The sequence below is a fragment of the Oncorhynchus keta genome, chromosome 18, assembly GCF_023373465.1.
Source record: "Oncorhynchus keta strain PuntledgeMale-10-30-2019 chromosome 18, Oket_V2, whole genome shotgun sequence".
NCBI classification, from domain to species: Eukaryota; Metazoa; Chordata; class Actinopteri; order Salmoniformes; family Salmonidae; genus Oncorhynchus; species Oncorhynchus keta.
This window is the reverse complement of record NC_068438.1, coordinates 28,604,812-28,625,146: the sequence shown is the minus strand read 5'-3', so window position 1 is coordinate 28,625,146 and position 20,335 is coordinate 28,604,812. Positions and strand designations below refer to the sequence as shown.

The 20,335-nt window shown below is 41.5% G+C and overlaps 3 protein-coding genes across 12 annotated transcripts in view; all 3 read right to left on the bottom strand.

Annotated features, from left to right (window-relative positions):
• The window catches only part of LOC127908704 (uncharacterized), a 47,681-nt gene extending 45,879 nt beyond the window's left edge, over positions 1–1,802 (bottom strand). For 4 of the 7 annotated variants that reach the window (XM_052467806.1, XM_052467809.1, XM_052467804.1 and 1 more), the window contains exons 1-3: positions 821–1,248; positions 416–473; positions 24–171 (exon numbers count right to left, since the gene is read on the bottom strand). In XM_052467806.1, coding sequence (XP_052323766.1) covers positions 24–171; positions 416–473; positions 821–1,009 — 395 coding nt within the window. In that variant the 5' untranslated portion in view covers positions 1,010–1,248. Of the gene's footprint in view, positions 1–23; positions 172–415; positions 474–820; positions 1,250–1,468 lie in introns of those variants that run through there. The other 3 variants (XM_052467807.1, XM_052467810.1, XM_052467808.1) reach the window with 3 other exon arrangements.
• LOC127908721 (neurofibromin-like) overlaps positions 1–20,335 on the bottom strand; it is a 72,376-nt gene that overhangs the window by 27,033 nt on the left and 25,008 nt on the right. The window lies entirely within an intron of this gene.
• Positions 16,699–20,335, bottom strand: part of LOC127908715 (neurofibromin-like) — a 72,223-nt gene continuing 68,586 nt past the window's right edge. The window contains exons 8-12 of the mRNA XM_052467855.1: positions 18,227–18,473; positions 18,044–18,117; positions 17,862–17,945; positions 17,255–17,755; positions 16,699–16,879 (exon numbers count right to left, since the gene is read on the bottom strand). Coding sequence (XP_052323815.1) covers positions 16,820–16,879; positions 17,255–17,755; positions 17,862–17,945; positions 18,044–18,117; positions 18,227–18,473 — 966 coding nt within the window. The 3' untranslated portion in view covers positions 16,699–16,819. The remainder of the gene's footprint in view (positions 16,880–17,254; positions 17,756–17,861; positions 17,946–18,043; positions 18,118–18,226; positions 18,474–20,335) is intronic.

The following is a 20,335-nucleotide window of genomic DNA, read 5'->3' as shown; positions in this document are numbered from 1 at the left end:
TTACAGAAAAACTTTTAACATACTCATCAGTAAGATTGCGCAGGAATGAGATGAGGATTGGGTAGGAGTATTCCATCTCATCCTTGTTGCCTGGGCCGAATGCAGCCTTAACAGCTTTCTTCTCCAGGAGCTCAATTACAGATCCTCTATCCAGGTGTTTATTCCTGGAGACTAAAGATGTGATTGCCATAGAGGAAGTAGAAACAAAATTAAAGAGAAATCAGACGTTTTAACTCTTAATACTCTGATTTCATTGTTTTAGGGTTTTAGAATAGGCCTATTTGAATAAAGCTATCTATGTGACCTTTCTTACTGATTACAGTAGACTACAGTTTCATTGAAAATGGATAGCACAACCTGCACATCACAGACAGAATAGAGAAACAATGTAGTACTACAGAGGTAAATCTCTGACCTGCATCGTTGTCAGTGCCCAGCTTCCTTGACTTCTTGCCACTCCTCTTACTTTTTGCCTAGGATAGAACAGAACAGATTCCAGATCTCCAATGATGGCAGACATGTAACACCAGGGCCCGTATACATAAAGTTCATCAGATAAGGTGTGGGCTCAAACTTGCCCAAATAATTGTATTCATTATGATCACAAATGCAAAACTGATCCTAGATAAGCACTCCTACTCTGAGCCAATTTATGAATAGGCTATGGGCCAGGTCAAAACAGCTCTTAAAACACGTTTTGAAAACAGCTACTACGTATGTTGTTATCTGATATATATAGATATCTATGGTATGGCTGCTATCAGGTACAGAGTGTAACCCAGTAGGCCTATTATGTGCTCTGTCACTCGTGCTATCTTACCTTCCTTCCCTTCTTGGCCTCCTCTTTGGGCGTGGCCACCGGTTCTTCCTCAACAACTTCCTTTCCTTCCCTCTGAGGATCACCATCCTCCCTCTGTGCTACCTGAAGGTCAGACATTCCAATAAGTAATAATATGTCAATGTCAGAGTAGATCTGTGCAGAGGACATCATAAATAGAGCTACAGCCATTTCAGAGCTAAGCTGGTGACTTTATAAAGAATGGTACATTTGCTTTACAATATGTTATAGCTTTTTACAAGAAATATCCGCTTATATTGCTTTACCCTTTTTTACTTTCCCCCAATATTGTATGAAGTAATTTAGCTGACCTTTTCTTCATCCATTCAAGCTATTTTATATCTCAAAAAGCATGTCCTTGTCTGTGTTGGTTACATTCAAGTTGAGTTCAGCTCGAGAGTGAGGACAATATTGCAGGCAGGGACTGCTACGTCATGGAACGTTAGACCTTTATGACATCACAAATAGTATTTTTAGGAAGAGCGCGGGAAAGGTTACTTGCCCACTCAGTAGGACTAGCTAATATTGACAGAAATTTCCCCGTCAAACGTTTTCGATTGCCTACCCCTACGCCTTCCATCGAACATGGTCCTGCCTTTGCAATATTGTATCTCTTGTGGGTTTACTTACGTATGACATGTAGGCTGACTGTGTCGGATCAAGTTGATTGATCTGTCCTAGTCAGCCTTAGGTTGAACCCAAAATCTTCTGGGAAATATTTGTTAATAATATTCATTTCAATATCGTTTTATTCATTGATTTAGTCCCAATCCAATCCTATTGTTGGCTGCAAATCCCCACCAAATATGTCATTGTAGGACATACTGTAGCGGGAGAAAGTGAGAGCTGCAACGCGGACGCGTTCGGTGGCTCCTTCAGTGCAGAGGCAAGCGCGTATGCCAGTGCCACTAAAGCCCGGGCTTGTGAGGCAGTAGTCTACAACGCTGACAGGCAACAACACCTTGTCATTTTATTAACTCACTGGAATGACCTTGTCTTCTTCATTCATTTCGATTGCACTTCCTTTCGTGGTGAAATTAGTTTTGATTACTATTAACTTTAATCCACATAACACTATGAATCTGGGAAAACATAACACTTAAAAAAAGTTTTACAGTGCAAAAATAGCGTTGGCCTACTTGTGTGCTATTCAAATCCACACTAAAGCCACACCTCTTCACACAGATTTACCCAGATTCTGTTGTTTTAGCTTAAACCTCTGTTAAATTCACTTCCCTGGTTAATCTGTCATCATGTTTAGTGTTCTCCATGGTTAGTCTGTCTCTATGTTTAGTGCACTTTAATATAGCCCGTTTACTTATTTGAATGCTTTTTATCCTGCAGATTTTGTTGTGGATTTAAATTGACTTTGGGTGTCTTGAAAATCACTTAAAATAGCACTGTTGTTCTAATCGTCAGATCGCAGGTATTCTGATCTTCACTGTCCATGGTGCTGAATCTGGCTGGGTAGATGAGTTTGAATGCTGAAAACTTGTTTGCCTACATTTAAAGGCCATGTGAAGTCAAAATAATTGTATTTCATATTGTACAACAGCTGATGAAACTAACACTGTAAATGTGTTTTACAAAATGTGATCGGGGTTGCTTCCTGATAGTTCTGGTTGAAAATACGGAGCATGTTCCTCTGCCCAGGCATGGCTGACACTTGCCAGATCTTACACTGCCTGGATAGGTATTTTGTGTGTCAGCTAACCACATCATATGTTATAGCAATCTGTCAGTCGATGACACAATGGATGACTTGGCACACAACCATTGGTTGATGCATGCAACACCTGAGCAGGGACACATTCTTTTCACAGCACTTCAATGCTAAGTAATTTTCGTAGAAGATTTGGAGAGCATTTTCACTAACCCTAACCCTTTTCCTAACCTTAACCTCAGTTTCCTAACCTGCTACGAAAAATTCACTTCGATATTGAAGTGCCATGAAAAGACAGTTTCTCACATCTATACAGCACCTTCTAATCAGCAGGTTTGCATGGGCGAGAGTTTTGGCTTTCCATGGCGACATCACCATGTGTAAATTGGTTTATAGACCAACGACAAAGAGAGTGCCAATAACAGCTAGTTTTAATTTCCCCTCCACACTGACCACTCCCAGACAGTCCTAGCAAAATTATTGCTTGAGAAAGTTTTTTTTGCAAAAAATACATTTTTGACCATTTTCATCGTAATCTATTACAGTAAGGTACTTAATTGTTACCCAGAAATGATTTGATATTGATATAAAAACGTCTGCTTTGGGCCTTAAAAAGATATGTGCACTACATACTCAGAAATCACATATATTTACATTTTAGAATGTATTTTATCAAGAAATAAGTTATACATGTCTTTTTTAATCTTACTCTTAGTTGCAAATAATTAATTTGGCTGTGGTTCATTTGATTTTCAACACAACCCTGTTTGATACCGTATAGTATTATAGTGACTTCTTGTGGTAAAATGTCAAACTCACAACTAAACTCATTAAAATGGTGGTTTTCTTAACCCTGTCTTATCAAACAGTGCAACATTTGACTGATGAAATAGCATTCTTCTAAAATTCTTCCACTTCTAGATGCAAAATACAAGCGACTATTCCAATACCGTTTGATTCTGCCATTTTTGAAATACTATTTACAAATATGAGCGCAAATGTCTGAGATCGAGACACCAACATTTAGCATTTCAGTTAAAAACCCTTTGGATAATATCAACATGAATTACTTAACAGCTTAACACATACACACCATGCAAATATCAATAAACAGAGGAACACATGCTACAAATAGTTAGTGACTACCTACCAGTCAATTAAATTACATTATTCAGAAAAATAACATTGTTATAAGAGACAAATTGCCTTTAGACAACATAAATGACTGCATCTGGACACAGGTGACTATGTGATAGCACAGGTGACACAGGTGATAGCACACATGTCCAAGATGGCATAGCAGTTCAGACGTCTTTTGTCCTCGTCTTGTCGTGTCCCGTATATATATATATATTTACAACTTTTTTCACATACATTTTATTTTTATTTTCCATCAACTCATCTTCAAAACACTCTCCTGCAACCCACCTCACCAATTTATATTTATAAAAAAGTATTATTTACCTCAAATCTGTAATCCTCTAAGAAGCTAGCCAGAAGCTAGCCAGGAGCTAGCCAGAAGCTAGCCAGAAGCCAGAAGCTAATGCAGAAGCTAATCAGAAGCTTGTTCAGAAGCTAGTTAGCTTCTTTACTGGCAAATCGTTAGTATTCAGCTAACCACGGTTTGTGGTCATCAGCTATCCTTTAGCTCGAAAATCGGCAGTTTTGTACGGCGCAGCGCAGCACGGCTCGAAACGGAACATACCGGACCAATTTTTCTCTCCATGTCCCTGGATTTCAACTGCTCTCTGGACATTCATACCTGGATCTCACAGCTAGCTAGCTGCTATCCGTGTGACTATCGGCTTTCGTCGATTCCGGAGCAAACATCAATTATTCCGGAGCTAGCCAGCTCCGTCAATCACTCCTGAGTTCCATCAATCACTCCTGGGCTGCAGTCACCTATCCGGACCCGTTTTACTGCCTACGCGGAGCCCCACCGGTCCTTCACAACTGGACTGCCGACGTTATCTACCCGAAGGAGTTATCCGGCTGGCTCCTCCGTCGCAACGTTACCTGAACGCCCATCTGCGGCCTGCTAACCGTTAGCTGTCTTACCGGCTGCTATCTGAATAGACAATCGGACAATTTATTTATTTTTATTATTATTATGTTTTCTTCTTGGGCCTCTATAACTATATCTATTGTTTTTATTTTTGTTGTTGTTGTGTGATTTGGATTAATCCCCTCTACCACACGGAACCCCACTAATCTACTGACGGAACGCAAGAGGTGGCTAATAACAGACCTCCATCCTATGCTAGCTTGCTACCGACGGCCTGGCTAGCTGTCTAAATCGCCGTGACCCCCAACCAACCTCTCCACTCACTGGACCCTTTTGATCACTCGACTAAGCATGCCTCTCCTTAATGTCAATATGTCTTGTCCATTGCTGTTCTGGTTAGTGTTTATTGGCTTATTTCACTGTAGAGCCTCTAGTCCTGCTCACTATACCTTATCCAACCTATTAGTTCCACCACCCACACATGCAATGACATCTCCTGGTTTCAATGATGTTTCTAGAGACAATATCTCTCTCTTCATCACTCAATACCTAGGTTTACCTCAACTGTATTCACATCCTACCATACCTTTGTCTGTACATTATACCTTGATGCTATTTTATCGCCCCCAGAAACCTCCTTTTACTCTCTGTTCCAGACGTTCTAGACGACCAATTCTTATTGCTTTTAGCCGCACCCTTATTCTACTCCTCCTATGTTCCTCTGGCGATGTAAAAAACCACCTCTCTAAAAACAAGTCTCTCACCGTTGCCGCCTGCTATAGACCACCCTCTGCCCCCAGCTGTGCTCTGGACACCATATGTGAACTGATTGCCCCCCATCTATCTTCAGAGCTCGTGCTGCTAGGCGACCTAAACTGGAACATGCTTAACACCCCAGCCATCCTACAATCTAAACTTGATGCCCTCAATCTCACACAAATTATCAATGAACGTACCAGGTACCTCCCCAAAGCCTTAAACACGGGCACCCTCATAGACATCATCCTAACCAACTTCCCCTCTAAATACACCTCTGCTGTCTTCAACCAAGATCTCAGGGATCACTGCCTCATTGCCTGCATCCGTAATGGGTCAGCGGTCAAATGACCTCCACTCATCACTGTAAAACGCTCCCTGAAACACTTCAGCGAGCAGGCCTTTCTAATCGACCTGGCCTGAAGGATATTGATCTCATCCCGTGAGTAGAGGATGCCTGGATATTTTTTAAATGCCTTCCTAACCATCTTAAATAAACATGCCCCATTCAAGAAATGTACAACCAGGAACAGATATAGCCTTCCAGACCTCTCCTTCCAGACCCATATCAAACATCTCCAATCCAAAGTTAAATCTAGAATTGGCTTCCTATTTCGCAACAAAGCATCCTTCACTCATGCTGCCAAACATACCCTTGTAAAACTGACCATCCTACCAATCCTCAACTTTGGCGATGTCATTTACAAAATAGCCTCCAATACCCTACTCAACAAATTGGATGCAGTCTATCACAGTGCAATCCGTTTTGTCACCAAAGCCCCATATACTACCCACCATTGCGACCTGTACGCTCTCGTTGGCTGGCCCTCGCTTCATACTCGTCGCCAAACCCACTGGCTCCATGTCATCTACAAGACCCTGCTAGGTAAAGTACCCCCTTATCTCAGCTCGCTGGTCACCATAGCATCTCCCACCTGTAGCACACGCTCCAGCAGGTATATCTCTCGTCACCCCCAAAACCAATTCTTTCTTTGGCCGCCTCTCCATCCAGTTCTCTGCTGCCAATGACTGGAACGAACTACAAAAATCTCTGAAACTGGAAACACTTATCTCCCTCACTAGCTTTAAGCACCAACTGTCAGAGCAGCTCACAGATTACTGCACCTGTACATAGCCCACCTATAATTTAGCCCAAACAACTACCTCTTTCCCAACTGTATTTCATTTATTTATTTTGCTCCTTTGCACCCCATTATTTTTATTTCTACTTTGCACATTCTTCCATTGCAAAACTACCATTCTAGTGTTTTACTTTCTATATTGTATTTACTTTGCCACCATGGCCTTTTTTGCCTTTACCTCCCTTCTCACCTCATTTGCTCACATTGTATATAGACTTGTTTATACTGTATTATTGACTATATGTTTGTTTTACTCCATGTGTAACTCTGTGTCGCATCTGTCGAACTGCTTTGCTTTATCTTGGCCAGGTCGCAATTGTAAATGAGAACTTGTTCTCAACTTGCCTACCTGGTTAAATAAAGGTGAAAAAAGGTCAAAACTACTCTGCCGAGTTCAAGTTACCAGCTATGTATGGTTCCAACACTTACATTTATTGAGTTATTGAAAAGTATCCTACAAACATTGTTCGAATGTGAAAGTGATCAGGTTTTCTGAAACAGATGTGTTTGTATTGAAGAACCCTGAGATTGTGGACAGTAGGACTTGTGTGAACAGGTGTGAACAGCCTGAAGATAATGTTTTCCTTTCTCTGTCTTTCGAAACTCAGGAACAGTTTGTTTAAATTACAATAAAAAAAACATTCAATGGTATGGATGATTAAGCTGGATCTTTCTCTCTGAATCAGGAGTGCACTTTCATTTTCCAAAGCCCAATCTGAGCAACCTTTGCTATAAACCCTGTCTTTCCCATTGTTGTTTCAAAAGTGGAAAATTATAAATTCAATAATCACACATAATGGGCATTTCACAGCCAAGACCTTTTTGATCCTTCCCATCAAGGCCATGGTGGCCAGTTTAACCTTCACCCGGCCCCTCTCTTCAGGAGTCCTCTTGGAGGTGCACTCCACAGTAGAGTCGGTCTCAAAGGAGATGGCTGGGACGTGAGTGAGCAGGTGGCCCCCAGCCTTCTGGGCGTGGGAGTCTGCAGGACGCTTGTTGATGTCGAAGGTAAAAGCTAAGAGGATACACACAAACATTGACCATATAATGTAATGTTGTTACATGTAACTAACAAGCTTGACTTGCCACCGTGTGAAACATGTATGCTACCATATGTTACTAAAAAGAGCAAACAATATTATAAAATGTAATCCAGGAGTTTGTTTGAATTCTGGTTCTCTCACAACACAAGTCACTCAGAAAAGCATCTGTAGGCAGAAGCATGCTACATGTACATTTGGCATTTGAAAAAACTACAGCTGTGCTATGCTACCGAATGCAAAATGTATCTGTATCATAAAAGTATTGTGCAATATTCCCTTTTTTTGCCACACTTTTTGCCACACACACACACACACACACACACTCTCTCTCACACGAGGGACAAATGTTTTGGCAACTTGTCCAGAGAGGTTTGAGCTTAAGAAGTGGATCTGCAGCAAAAGTAGACCTTTACTTCCATCTATAGGTCAATGGTCAGACTAGAATTCAGTAAAATGTAAACATGGGCGATCCACAGAAAATGGAAATGTGTGTGTTTCTGTTTGAGAAGTTAAACCAGTTAATTCCCTTATAACTGAGTGTCCTGCATCATTTATTGTTTTATTGGTTGTAAATTAAATACGGTTAATTTTACAGTACATGTATTTTACACTGAATCATTGATATCTGGTTGAATGTTGGTTGTGGGACATATCTGAAGTACTATGTGTGTGTGTTCAATGAATCACACTGCATGTTCTATACATTATTCAGGACAACATTACTTTGTTTAGCCTACACCGTGACTATGACTGCATAATAAACTAAACTAAATATACTATGTATTTTCTAATCAAATGTGTTAACAGGGCAACACAAAAGAAGACAAAGGCCATCAATTCAATGCAAATATTACTGTATTAAAGGAAATTGTTGTATTAAGCTTGCTTTGAAAACTGTTTGAATGGCTTGGATAGGCCTATGGAGATGGTGGAAAACATCCTGATTAGAAGGGGACGTTTGCGAGGCTTCTCCTGTTGAGAGGTGGAGGGAAGACCCTCTGGGAGTCCAAATGTGGCAGGATGTGCCACTATGTTGGGTGACACAAGAGAGAGAGTTGACATGCACTTTCATTTAGAAATGATGTTATATTGTATTCTTAGTTTCAACTCATTATTACTTTCACAAATAAATGAGAACCAGAATCTTGAGATTTGGAAACTATAAATAATTTTACATAAGAGATTACTATCGATAATATATAATGTACTGTATATAGGGTTTCATATTTTTGCAATAGCAGCTTTGTACACCAATATCTCAAACAGTAAATGTCCTGCTGTATGGACTTACACATGATATCTTCAGCAGTAGTCTGGTCTTGAGATACAGAATGGCAGGAATTCTTCTTGGAATCCTTCTTGTTTCCCATCATGAATGGCTAAAACAAAAACATGTCAAAACAACTGTCACAGCAGAACAATCTCACGGTAATAACGATCACATCTTACACACCAGCAAAACAAGATTTATAAATGGTTTTGGAATTAATGGATGGTTTTACATTTTCTCTAAATAACATTGTTTACTCACATTGACACAATTGTTAACTTAAATAAGTGTGATTGTTTTGACATTCTCAGCCTTCGTTACAGTCGTCCATTTTTGTTCAAAATATTGAGTCATTGAAACATCTCGAATGGGTGGAGGCAGCAAACAATGTACCCGGTCAGATGTGATTTCCAACCTGATAGCAATATTTTTTGGACTACCAAGAAATGTATTGGTAATTTATATTAAATCCTTCAAAGAACTGCTTCCATCTATTCTGCCAACAAATCGTAAATCATGGACTTTTGAGTTAAATATAACCTATTTTTAACAGCTCTTATAAAGTTGGTTTTGGAACATAAATTGGGATTTTGATATTTTTGACTGATATGATTGCACTTTAAAGCGCGACAGAAAAGGGGTTAAAAATGACATTGAATTTCACCAGCCAGAAAACAACAGCGAATACATGGAGATATGACTCCCAGAGCAAAGCAGAAAAATGTCTCACAGGTGATCAGCCAGACACAGTGTTTTACAGAGCAATAAATTATAACCATAGTCCACAAGACAGACACCAACATGCATGTACACAAGACAGACAATCCTCACTTCACCTCGGCCTTTAGATTCAAATATTTGGTGCAAGTGCAATAAACCAATTTCAAATAGGCCCTATACAGTATATGGCCCAAATACAACAGACATAAAACCACCGCAATCACTAAGCAAGATGACTGTGTCATTGTAAATAAGAATTTGTTCTAAACCGGCTTGCCTAGTTAAATAAAAAGATGAACAAATGTAAAGAAAGAAATAAAAACACACAATACTTTACTACGTAACATTCCACTGTATATGCACTGCAGCAACACAGAAAGAAGTGCACCATAGAAAACTGTCCCCCTGGTGATGTGTTTATGTCAACTGCAGCCAAATTCAGCCTCTAGAAACATTCAGAGAAACACTGTTCCACCCATTCCAATCCCAAAACCATCTGGAGGAGAGAAAGAGAGGAACGCACGCGTCAAACTCATTTCACGGAGGGCCGAGTGTGTTGGTTTTCACTCCTCCCTTGTACTTGATTGACTAATTAAGATCAGTAATTAGTAAAGAACTACCCTCACCTGGTTGTCTAGGTCTTAACTGAAAGGAAAAACCAAAAAGCCGCAGACACCAGGCCCTCCAGAGAATAGGTTTGACACCCCTGCTGTAACTGAATGCACTGGTTTCTTGGAGTTAATAGAAAATGGAAGCAAGTAAGTTGGTGCTACTATTTGTAGAATGCCTTTTTATTAAAAAATAAAGACAGTTATTTTTGCTTTTGAAAATAAAAGGGGCTGAGGAAAAAGTTCTGAACTTACTGCTTCTTTGTTTAACTTTCTGTCTTTGACTGTGGCTTTAGTCAGTAGAGAGTGGCAAGTAGCCAATAGAACAGAGATGAGCACAAACAGGTCATAGCATCTGCAGGCACAGCCCAACTACTGACCAGCATTGTGTGCGCGTGCTGATGTTTTTTTACAGGCAGATTTTCGCACAATGGTAGTAGTATAGGATTGTATCGAGCGAAGGGAGATCGATATGAGTCAGTTTCATGTTCTGTGCTATTTTGGTGTTGTGTCCAACAAAATAACATTAGTGGTTCCAAAGCACCCCGCGTTCATCTCATTGAGATATCGAAACATTTGATGTGTTGCTTTAAGTCAGTATAGAGAGAAAGTCAGTTTTTGTGGAAGCAGAGGGCAGCGGTCTCGGCTCATCAGACATGCAGATGGAAACAGGCGAGTGGAGTGTGTGTCCATACAGAGGTGTTCTTTCATGGAAAAGTTAGGCTTAATGGAAACGGAGGTGTGTGTGTGTGTAAGCAGTTTATTGACAGTAGGGACACTAGCTGCTTTGTAGTGTCTTGATGTTGCTGTAGTCAGTTAATTCATCTGCATATGTTCCCCCTTTTCCAACCACCACCATTGAAGGGACAGTCCTTAATCTGTTCTGTCACAGTACATGAAGAGCGAACACGCAGAAGAGGGCAGAGGACGTATAGCAGCAACGTTAGTGGAAAGTCAGAGAAAAGTAAGAAGGTTGTGCCTGTGTGTATTAGAGAGTGTGAGAGATGTGACCTCGTGCCATTATTAGCACAGTATGGAAGAAAGCCAGTGGCTTGTAAGGGTGTAGGCGACAGTAACACACTCCACCCACCCAGAGAGCAGCATTAGGCCAGAGGTGGGGAATGAACCTACTTGGTAGAGACAGTGACACACACTGCGTAGCTGTGGCGGGAACTCGCTGAAGGAGTTGATAATGGCCAGGAAGAACCGGTCTGTAATCTGAAGAAGGTTCCACTGGTTCTCGTCAAGGTTCTCTGCCTGTTCTAGTCTACAAAGAGGGAGGGAGGGAGGGTGGAGAGGACAAAAAGAGAGGGGGAAGAGAGAGAGGAAGGGGAAAGTCCGACAACTGTCATTCACGATTGAAATAAAGTCAATCATTGTGGTAAGAGATTTTAACAAAGTGTTAAGTACCTCAATGGACCGTAAAGGTAATCGCTCTACAAACTATCATCACCGTGCCCTTAAGGAAATCACAAATATTATGGACACATTAGAAATAGTGGCTATTTGGAGACTAAAAGACCCTGACCTAGTGAGATATACATGGAGGAGAGTTCATCAAGCTAGTCGTCTTGACTACTTTGTATCTTTCTCTCGTGCATAAAACGTTTTAAATAGGAGACGGAATGCGATCGGATCATCTAATTGGCGTTCACATAACTCTTATAGATTTTCCACGTAGACGGGATATTGGAAATTTAATCAAAGTTTACTGGAGGACAACTATTTAACTGAGACAAAATAATTTATAACTGAATTTTCAGCAAATCCCCTTATTGTTTCAGATACCTTTAAAATGTACCTTCTGAGGTCATTCAATTCATTATTCATCAATAATGAAAAAGACGTTTCTGGCTAGAGACAAGACTAACAAGGGAAATCAATGAACTAACAGTACAGTTTTTTTTTTTTTTTTGCAGAAACTCGTTACTGAAGACGGGAGTCATCTATGATTCTCCGAATAATATTTCAAAAGAGGAAGCTAATTATTTTAGGCAGACGTTCTCTTTTCCGTCTCATCTTCTCCCACTGAATGAAGATTACGGTAAGGAATTCTTTACAAATAATATAAAAAAATTAAAATTAACAAATCAGATCAGTCCAAAGGCCAAATTACAGAGGAAGAACTTTGAGGCTTTTAAATCCTTTCAGTCTGGAAAAACCCCAGGGCTTGATAGCATACCGGTAGAGGTATGTCAAACCGTTTTTGAGATACTAAAAGCGCCATTGTTTTAACTACTCCTATAGAAATGGTAGTCTGTTAGGTACTCAGCAGGAAGGTCTGATTTCTATATTATTAAAACAAGTCCCAGATGGCAAATATAAAGACCCAGTATACCTAAAAAAACTGGAGGCCCCTTGCACTTAAATGTTGTAATGCAAAAATACTAGCGAAATGCAATTAAATTGAGACAGTTCTCCTATAAAATGGGTAAAAGAAATGTATAGCAACCCCAGGTGTAAAATAGTAAATAACGGCTACTTCTCAGACTTTTGAATTGTCAAGAGGAGTTAAAAAAGGGAGTCCACTGTCAACATATCTATTCGTTATGGCCATCGAAATGCTAGCTATTAAAATCAGATCCAATAACAACAGAGGATTAGAAATCCAAGGCTTAACCTGTTAGTCCTATAGGGGCAGTATTTCATTTTTGGATAAAAACACGTGCCCGTTGCGCAATATTTTGTCACGAAAAGATGCTCGACTATGCTTGGAATTGATAGCTTTGGAAAGAAGACACTCTGACGTTTCCAGAACTGCAAAGATTTTCACTGTGAGTGCCTTAGAACAAAAGCTTCAGGCAAAACCAAGATGTTTGCGCGACCAGGAAATCAACAGGATTTCTGAAGGTACGTTTTCCATGATCGCCTTATATGGCTGTGAATGCGACAGGAATGAACGGACACTTTCTAGCGTTTCCCCAAGGTGTCTGCAGCATTGTGACGTATTTGTAGGCATATCATTGGAAGATTGACCATAAGAGACTACAATTGCCAAGTGTCCCGCACGGTGTCTGCGTGGAAATTGGTGCGCAAAAGTCAGCTACCAGTATTTTTCCATCCGAATCAGAGAAGAATGCAGGCTTCTAGGACTGCCATTTCAATGAAGAGATATATGACAAAACACCTTGAGGATTGATTCAAACAACGTTTTCCATGTTTCAGTCGATATTATGGAGTTAATTCTGGAAAAAGTTTGACGTGTAGGTGACTGAATTTTCGGTTAGTTTCGGTAGCCAAATGCATAGTAACAAAACGGAACGATGTGTCCTACACAAGAATCTTTCAGGAAAAACTGGACATCTGCTTTGTAACTGAGTCTCCTCATTGAAACATCTGAAGTTCTTCAAAGGTAAATTATTTTATTTGATCCCTTTGCTGGTTTTTGTGAATATGTTGCGTGCTAAATGCTAACGCTAAATGCTAAGCGAGCTATCACCACTCTTACACAAATTATTGATTTTCTCTGGTTCTAAAGCATATTTTGAAAATCTGAGACGACAGGGTTGTTAAGAAAAGGATAAGCTTGAGAGCAGGCATATTTATTTCATTTCATTTGCGATTTTTAGAAATCGCTAACGTTGCGTTATGGTAATGAGCTTGAGGCTGTAGTCACGATCCCGCATGCGGGATGGGGCGGACTAAGAGGTTTTAAAACAAAGGCTTAAAACAAAGGTGTCCATGTATGGCGATGACTCAAGTTTTATATCAAGTCCGCAAGCTAGATCCCTGCAATGTCTCATTGAAGATCTAGATAACTTTTCTGGACTAAAACCTAACTATGATAAATGTACATTATTACGTATTGGATCTTTAAAAATACAACTCTTACATTACCCTGCAGTTTACCTATAAAATGGTCCGACAGTGAAGTAGACATACTTCGTATTCGTATCACAAAAGATATAAATTAGCTCTCCGCAATGAATTTCTATAGAAAAAAAATAGACAAGATCCTGCAACCATGGAGAGGTAAATAACTGTCTATTTATGAAGAAAAAAACTGTTCAACTCCTTCGACATATCTCAGTTTACTCACTTATGGCGCTGCCTCCTCCTGACGATTTGTTTTTTAAATCATGAGCAATTTTTTTTGGTGTTATATCTGGGACACTAACTAGACAAAAAAAAAGTGCCTATCTACAGTGGGGCAAAAAAGTATTTAGTCAGCCACCAATTGTGCAAGTTCTCCCACTTAAATTACAGCCCCCCCATCATTTTATCATGGGTACACTTCAACTATGACAGACAAAACTAGAGAAAAGAAATCCTGAAAATCACATTGTAGGTTTTTTAATGAATTTATTTGCAAATTATGGTGGAAAATAAGTATTTGGTCACCTACAAACAAGCAAGGTTTCTGGCTCTCACAGACCTGTAACTTCTTTAAGAGGCTCCTCTGTCCTCCACTCGTTACCTGTAATGGCACCTGTTTGAACTTGTTATAAGTATAAAAGACACCTGTCCACAACCTCAAACAGTCACACTCCAAACTCCACTATGGCCAAGACCAAAGAGCTGTCAAAGGACACCAGAAACAAAATTGTAGACCTACACGAGGCTGGGAAGACTGAATCTGCAATAGGTAAGCAGATTGGTTTGAAGAAATCAACTGTGGGAGCAATTATTAGGAAATGGAAGACATACAAGACCACTGATAATCTCCCTCAATCTGGGGCTCCACGCAAGATCTCACCCCGTGGGGTCAAAATGATCACAAAAATCCCAGAACCACACAGGGGGGCCTAGTGAATGACCTGCAGAGAGCTGGGACCATCAGTAACACACTACGCCGCCAGCAACTCAAATCCTGCAGTGCCAGACGTGTCCCCCTGCTTAAGCCAGTACATGTCCAGGCCCATCTAAAGTTTGCTAGAGAGCATTTGGATGATCCAGAAGAAGATTGGGAGAATGTCATATGGTCAGATGAAACCAAAATAGAACTTTTTGGTAAAAACTCAACTCGTCGTGTTTGGAGGAGAAAGAATACAGAGTTGCATCCAAAGCACACCATACCTACTGTGAAGCATGGCGGTGGAAACATCATGCTTTGGGGCTGTTTTTCTGCAAAGGGACCAGGACGACTGATCCGTGTAAAGGAAAGAACGAATGGGTCCATGGATCGTGAGATTTTGAGTGAAAACCTCCATCAGCAAGGGCATTGAAGATGAAACGTGGCTGGGTCTTTCAGCATGACAATGATCCCAAACACACCGCCCGGTCAACGAAGGAGTGGCTTCGTAAGAAGCATTTTAAGGTCCTGGAGTGGCCGAGCCAGTCTCCATATCTCAACCCCATAGAAAATCTTTGGAGGGAGTTGAAAGTCCGTGTTGCCCAGCAACAGCCCCAAAACATCACTGCTCTAGAGATCTGCATGGAGGAATACTAGTTGAGTGTATGTAAACTTCTGACCCACTGGGAATGTGCATAAATAAATAAAAGCTGAAATAAATCACTCTAGTATTATTCTGACATTTCACATTCTTAAAATAAAGTGGTGATCCTAACCTAAGTCAGGGAACTTTTACTCGGATTAAATGTCAGGAATTGTGAAAAACTGAGTTTAAATGTATTTGGCTAAGGTGTATGTAAACTTCTGAATTATATTGTATAAAAGCACTCAACTTTCTTTTTTCTCTTTAGTTCATTCTCTTGGTTGTTGGTGCTTTGGGGGTTTCTTGGGGGTGGGGAATGGAATTAATTGTATTTTTGTTTTTCTTGGGGGGGAGGGGGTCTGTGGGAAGGGTATCAAATAGTTGAGGGACAGCTATTGGGGAACCTTGGGGGGGGTTGGGCTTCACGTTTTTTGGCCTGGTGGGAGATCTGTCAACGTGCCCTTGAGGAGGGATTTGACCATGGAGGCTTCTGTGTGTCGCTCTGAAAGTATATCGTATGTTTCAGATATTCAATTTTAAAAAATACTTTAAAAAAAGTCAGGATTCCCTAGGTAACTTCCATTTAAAAAGGTTACCCCCCAAAATTGCTCAAATCGACATGCTATCCTTTACCACCACACCAGGCTCCCACAGTCTAACTGGTGGAATGCTTCCGGTTAATGTTCCGACCTGGTTGTGTCCATCTCAAAGCTGATGTTGTGCCACTGTTAAGTAGAGGCTCCAGGAGCTTCTGTAGGTACGCCGCCCCGTAAACCTAACACAAAGAATTTCAACATTAAAATGCCTTTAAAATTGCAGGCTTGGTGCGAGTGCTTATACCATTTAAAATTATCTGTATGGGAGAGAAATGTGGTTTTACCTTGAAACAGAAGGTCATGATTTTACTGGCCAGACTGTTGCCTCTGAAGAGAGTCTGCATGGAGTCAGCCAGCTCTACCTCCTTGGAGAACATATTCCACAGCAGCTGATACAGCAGGTGGCGAGAGTCAAACAGTGTCACCAACACACCGGCCAGCTCGTCCTGAAGAAGACACAGGAGGACACACTATGTTTCAACAACTACTGCCTCAAATTCTCATACTTGCACAGGGGTGGCAAACCCTTTTCCTGGAAATCTGTCGTTCTGCCCCTGAACAGGCAGTTAACCCACTGTTCCTAGGCTGTCATTGAAAATAAGAATTTGTTCTTAACTGACTAGTTAAATAAAAGGTATATGAGTAAAGCATGTTGTAGTTACTTGAGGAAGAGCTGGGACTTGAACTCCATCAACTCCACCCCGTCTCCCTCCTCTGGCTGAAGAGGCAGGCCAGCTAACAGAGACACCGCCGCCTCCATACTGGCTTGGTCCAGGTCTCTGGTCAGACACTTGATATCGTCATCAGCAGCCTGGTTGGAGGTGCCCATCACCCAGTCTGTCAGGTACTCCACCAGCTTGTTCCTGGCAGATGTGGTGAGGGGTTGAATTAACAAAAATGATTGATTCTTGAAGAATATAAATGTCTCATGAGCTGTCGTACCCCATCAGAACTCAAAATATACACTTCTTTTACTCCAACGTTTATAAACTAAGTAAATGTAAACAAAACACTACATAGTTTTAACAATGTGTTGAGGCTATCATTTTTATATCAGGTATGGTCATTCTATAGCTCTGTCTGTGAATTTGGGAGTGGTAATATTTCTCCAGACCAATCCAACTTTTTTAAATAGTTTGAACTGCTGACTGAAGCTTTAAGTAGCATTTAGCTAGTTTGGCTAGCGTTAAGCTAGAGTTTAGGTCTGTCCAGGAGGGAGTGCCGTCTCTGTCGCTCACCTGAACTTCATCTCCTGGCAGAAGGACAGGTCGTCTCGTCTCTCCATCATCACCTCCACCAGCTGGCACAGCTTGGTTTTCATCTGGATGGCATGCAACGTGTTGCCTAAGACAACGTGTTGCCTGTGTGTCGAAGAAGCTTCCGATGCTGTTCCTTAGCTTGTTGAAGAGCATGTGGTACAGGACCGGGCTGAGCTCCAGCCCCAGCAGCTCCTTGACGTTGGTGCGGACGTGTAGACCCACCCTCTCATGACCACATACCAGCAGGACCAGCAGGCGGTCCAGGAACCTGCCCAGGGGGGTTTCAGTGGAGGAAGAGGAGGAGCAGGTGGCTGAGGCTCCAGCTGCAGCGTTGGAGACCTCACAGACGCACACAGAGACCATAGAGTACTTGCGTTCGCTCATGGGGGGGCTGTAGGTGGTGGGGCCACAGGGCTTGCTGTGCTGGGACAGACACACCCCACCCAGAGCACACAGGAAGCCTGTCATGTTGATCCACTCCTGCAGGGGGAGACAAATGGGGTAGAGTTTGGAGCAATGGTCCCTATATTATTATTTTTTATTAACAGTGAAACACACCCAAATCCTAAAATGTAAGTGCTCTTACCTGACCATCCTCCACCTTGTTTTTGGGAAAGTTCAGAATCTGTTTGGTGTCCTGCTCCCATTTTGCATGCGTGTCCTCCCATGCCTGGGGTGAGACATGGAAACAAGAAGGGACAAGTCACTAATACTGGAAGGATGTAAGCAAGGATAAACTGTATTTTATGCTTCTTTATTCTTTCACACCTCAGTATTTCCTGCAGTGGGGTGCTCTATCCTTCTCAACAAGGCCATCACTCTCTTCTGCAGGGTGAAACGTCCTACCAAACAGAGAAACAAGTAGCGGAGTCACTGTCTGAAACCGTTGGCCTTTTTAGTGACTCTCAGAGCATGTTATAGTGGTGTTCAAAACATAGTGTTTTTACTGACCGGTGGCCATTATGTTGCTGACGGAGGCGAACTCTGTGAAGGTGGCGTAGTTGGGCAGGATGATCTGGACGAGCACCTCGTTAGCGGAACAGTGGATGTCAGCCTCCTCACACAGGTGTCTGAAGCAGGACATGGCCACCAGCACGGCCTCGGTGTCAGGGCTCCACAGAAACATGTATAGACACACCTCCAGTTTGGTCTGGGCCTGTCTGCAGATGGGGATTCCACTGCCCTGCGTGGCACACTCCTGGGCGAGCAGAGAGGAGTTAGACACGTCCAACACACATTTAGACATGTCCAACACGTGTATTTGACTTGTATAACTGCAAAACACTCCGGACGGTTTTCCAGACCTAAGCTAGTCCTAGACTTAAACATTATTTTGAATGGAAATTCTCTATTGAAAGTGCTTTTTGGTTCAGAACTAGGCTTAATCTGCGTCTGGGAAACTAGCCCTCAATGGTTATTCTGATGTGAGGTTAGAGTCCCTGACCTCACCTTGTTCTTTAGGAGGAGCTTGTTCCTGCAGATAAGGATCTCCCTCAGCCACTTCAACACCTCTGTACTGTTCACCATCTGGTGACCAATCAGCTTCTTGCAGATCAGGAAGAGAACTAGGGAGCTGCAATGGGATAGGCCAGTGTTGGAGCCCAATGGAATCTCAACACACACCCCTAAAGACTGGGACTACTACTTAATCCATGACCAGTGTGTCTGTCTACATGGATTATCTCTGGACTGAAAAGCCCCAGAACTAAACCATGTCCTTGTACCTGATGTCCCAGAAGGTTTCAATGGGGGCCTGAGGGTTCCACAGCTCAATGGTCTCAGGCAGGTGCAGCACCAGCAGAGCCTGGGCAGGGAGAGAGAGACAGATAGGGAGAAATATGCCTTACTTGAAGTTGATAATTCAATGCTAGGGAATAGAACTGAAGTGGACAGAATGAGAAAGAATAAAGAAGCAGAGTAGATGGAGTGAGAGTAAGGGAGAGAAGGAGTGTGAACTGACCTCCATGGCCTCCTGGGAAAGCTGGGATGTACTGACCAAGAGCACCAGCTGCACCAGGCCTGCGATCAGCTCTGCGTCTCCTGAGCCTGCTTCCCTGGGTTCTACAACACACACAATGTCAAACATGCATGTACATCATATGGGTGAACGCAAGGGCGGAGAGGAAATCGAACCACACACATAAGTGGAAGGGATGGTGATTTACTATTCAAACAGAACCAAGGGACATTGTCTCAGTATATACAGTGGAAGTCAGAAGTTTACATACACCTTAGCCAAGTACATTTAAACTCAGTTTTTCACAATTCCTGACATTTAATCATAGTAAAAAAGTCCCTGTTTTAGGTCAGTTAGGATCACCACTTTATTCGGTCATTATGGCCAAACAGTTCTATTTTTGTTTCATCAGACCATTTCTCCAAAAAATTACGATCTTTGTCTCCGTGTGCAAACCGTAATCTGGCTTTTTTTATGGCGGTTTTGGAGCAGTGGCTTCTTCCTTACTGAGTGGCCTTTCATGTTCTGTCAATATGGGACTCATTTTACTGTAGATATAGATACTTTTACATCGGTTTCCTCCAGCATCTTCACAAGGTCCTTTGCTGTTGTTCTGGGATTGATTTTCAGTTTTCGCACCAAAGTGCATTCATCTCAAGGAGACAGAACGAGTCTCCTTCCTGAGCGGTATGACGGCTGCGTGTGTGACAGGTTAAAGGACATATTCATAGCCTGTTATACATTGAAAAGTATTAGTAAGTTCATAGTATGTGAGGATCTTAAAACATCTAAGGTTAAAAAGATGCATTCAGTATTAGTTGATAGAGATTGATAACATTCATATAATTGTGTTAAAGTTCAAATCTGTCAAAGGGTACGAATTGTGAGAGTAATGTGTAAACGTTATATTGATTACTTTATTTTGTGGTGCCTAAAAGTGTTAATCTGTGATCTACGAAATGCTCTTAAACTAATGAGCCGGAGATCGATTGCTCTGGTCTCCACGCATATTCCTGGGGAAATTTGCGGTCTTTTCTCATTGAACTAAATGTTGACTTGAGAATACAACACCGTATCACTCTCGTGATTATTTCTCCCCTGTT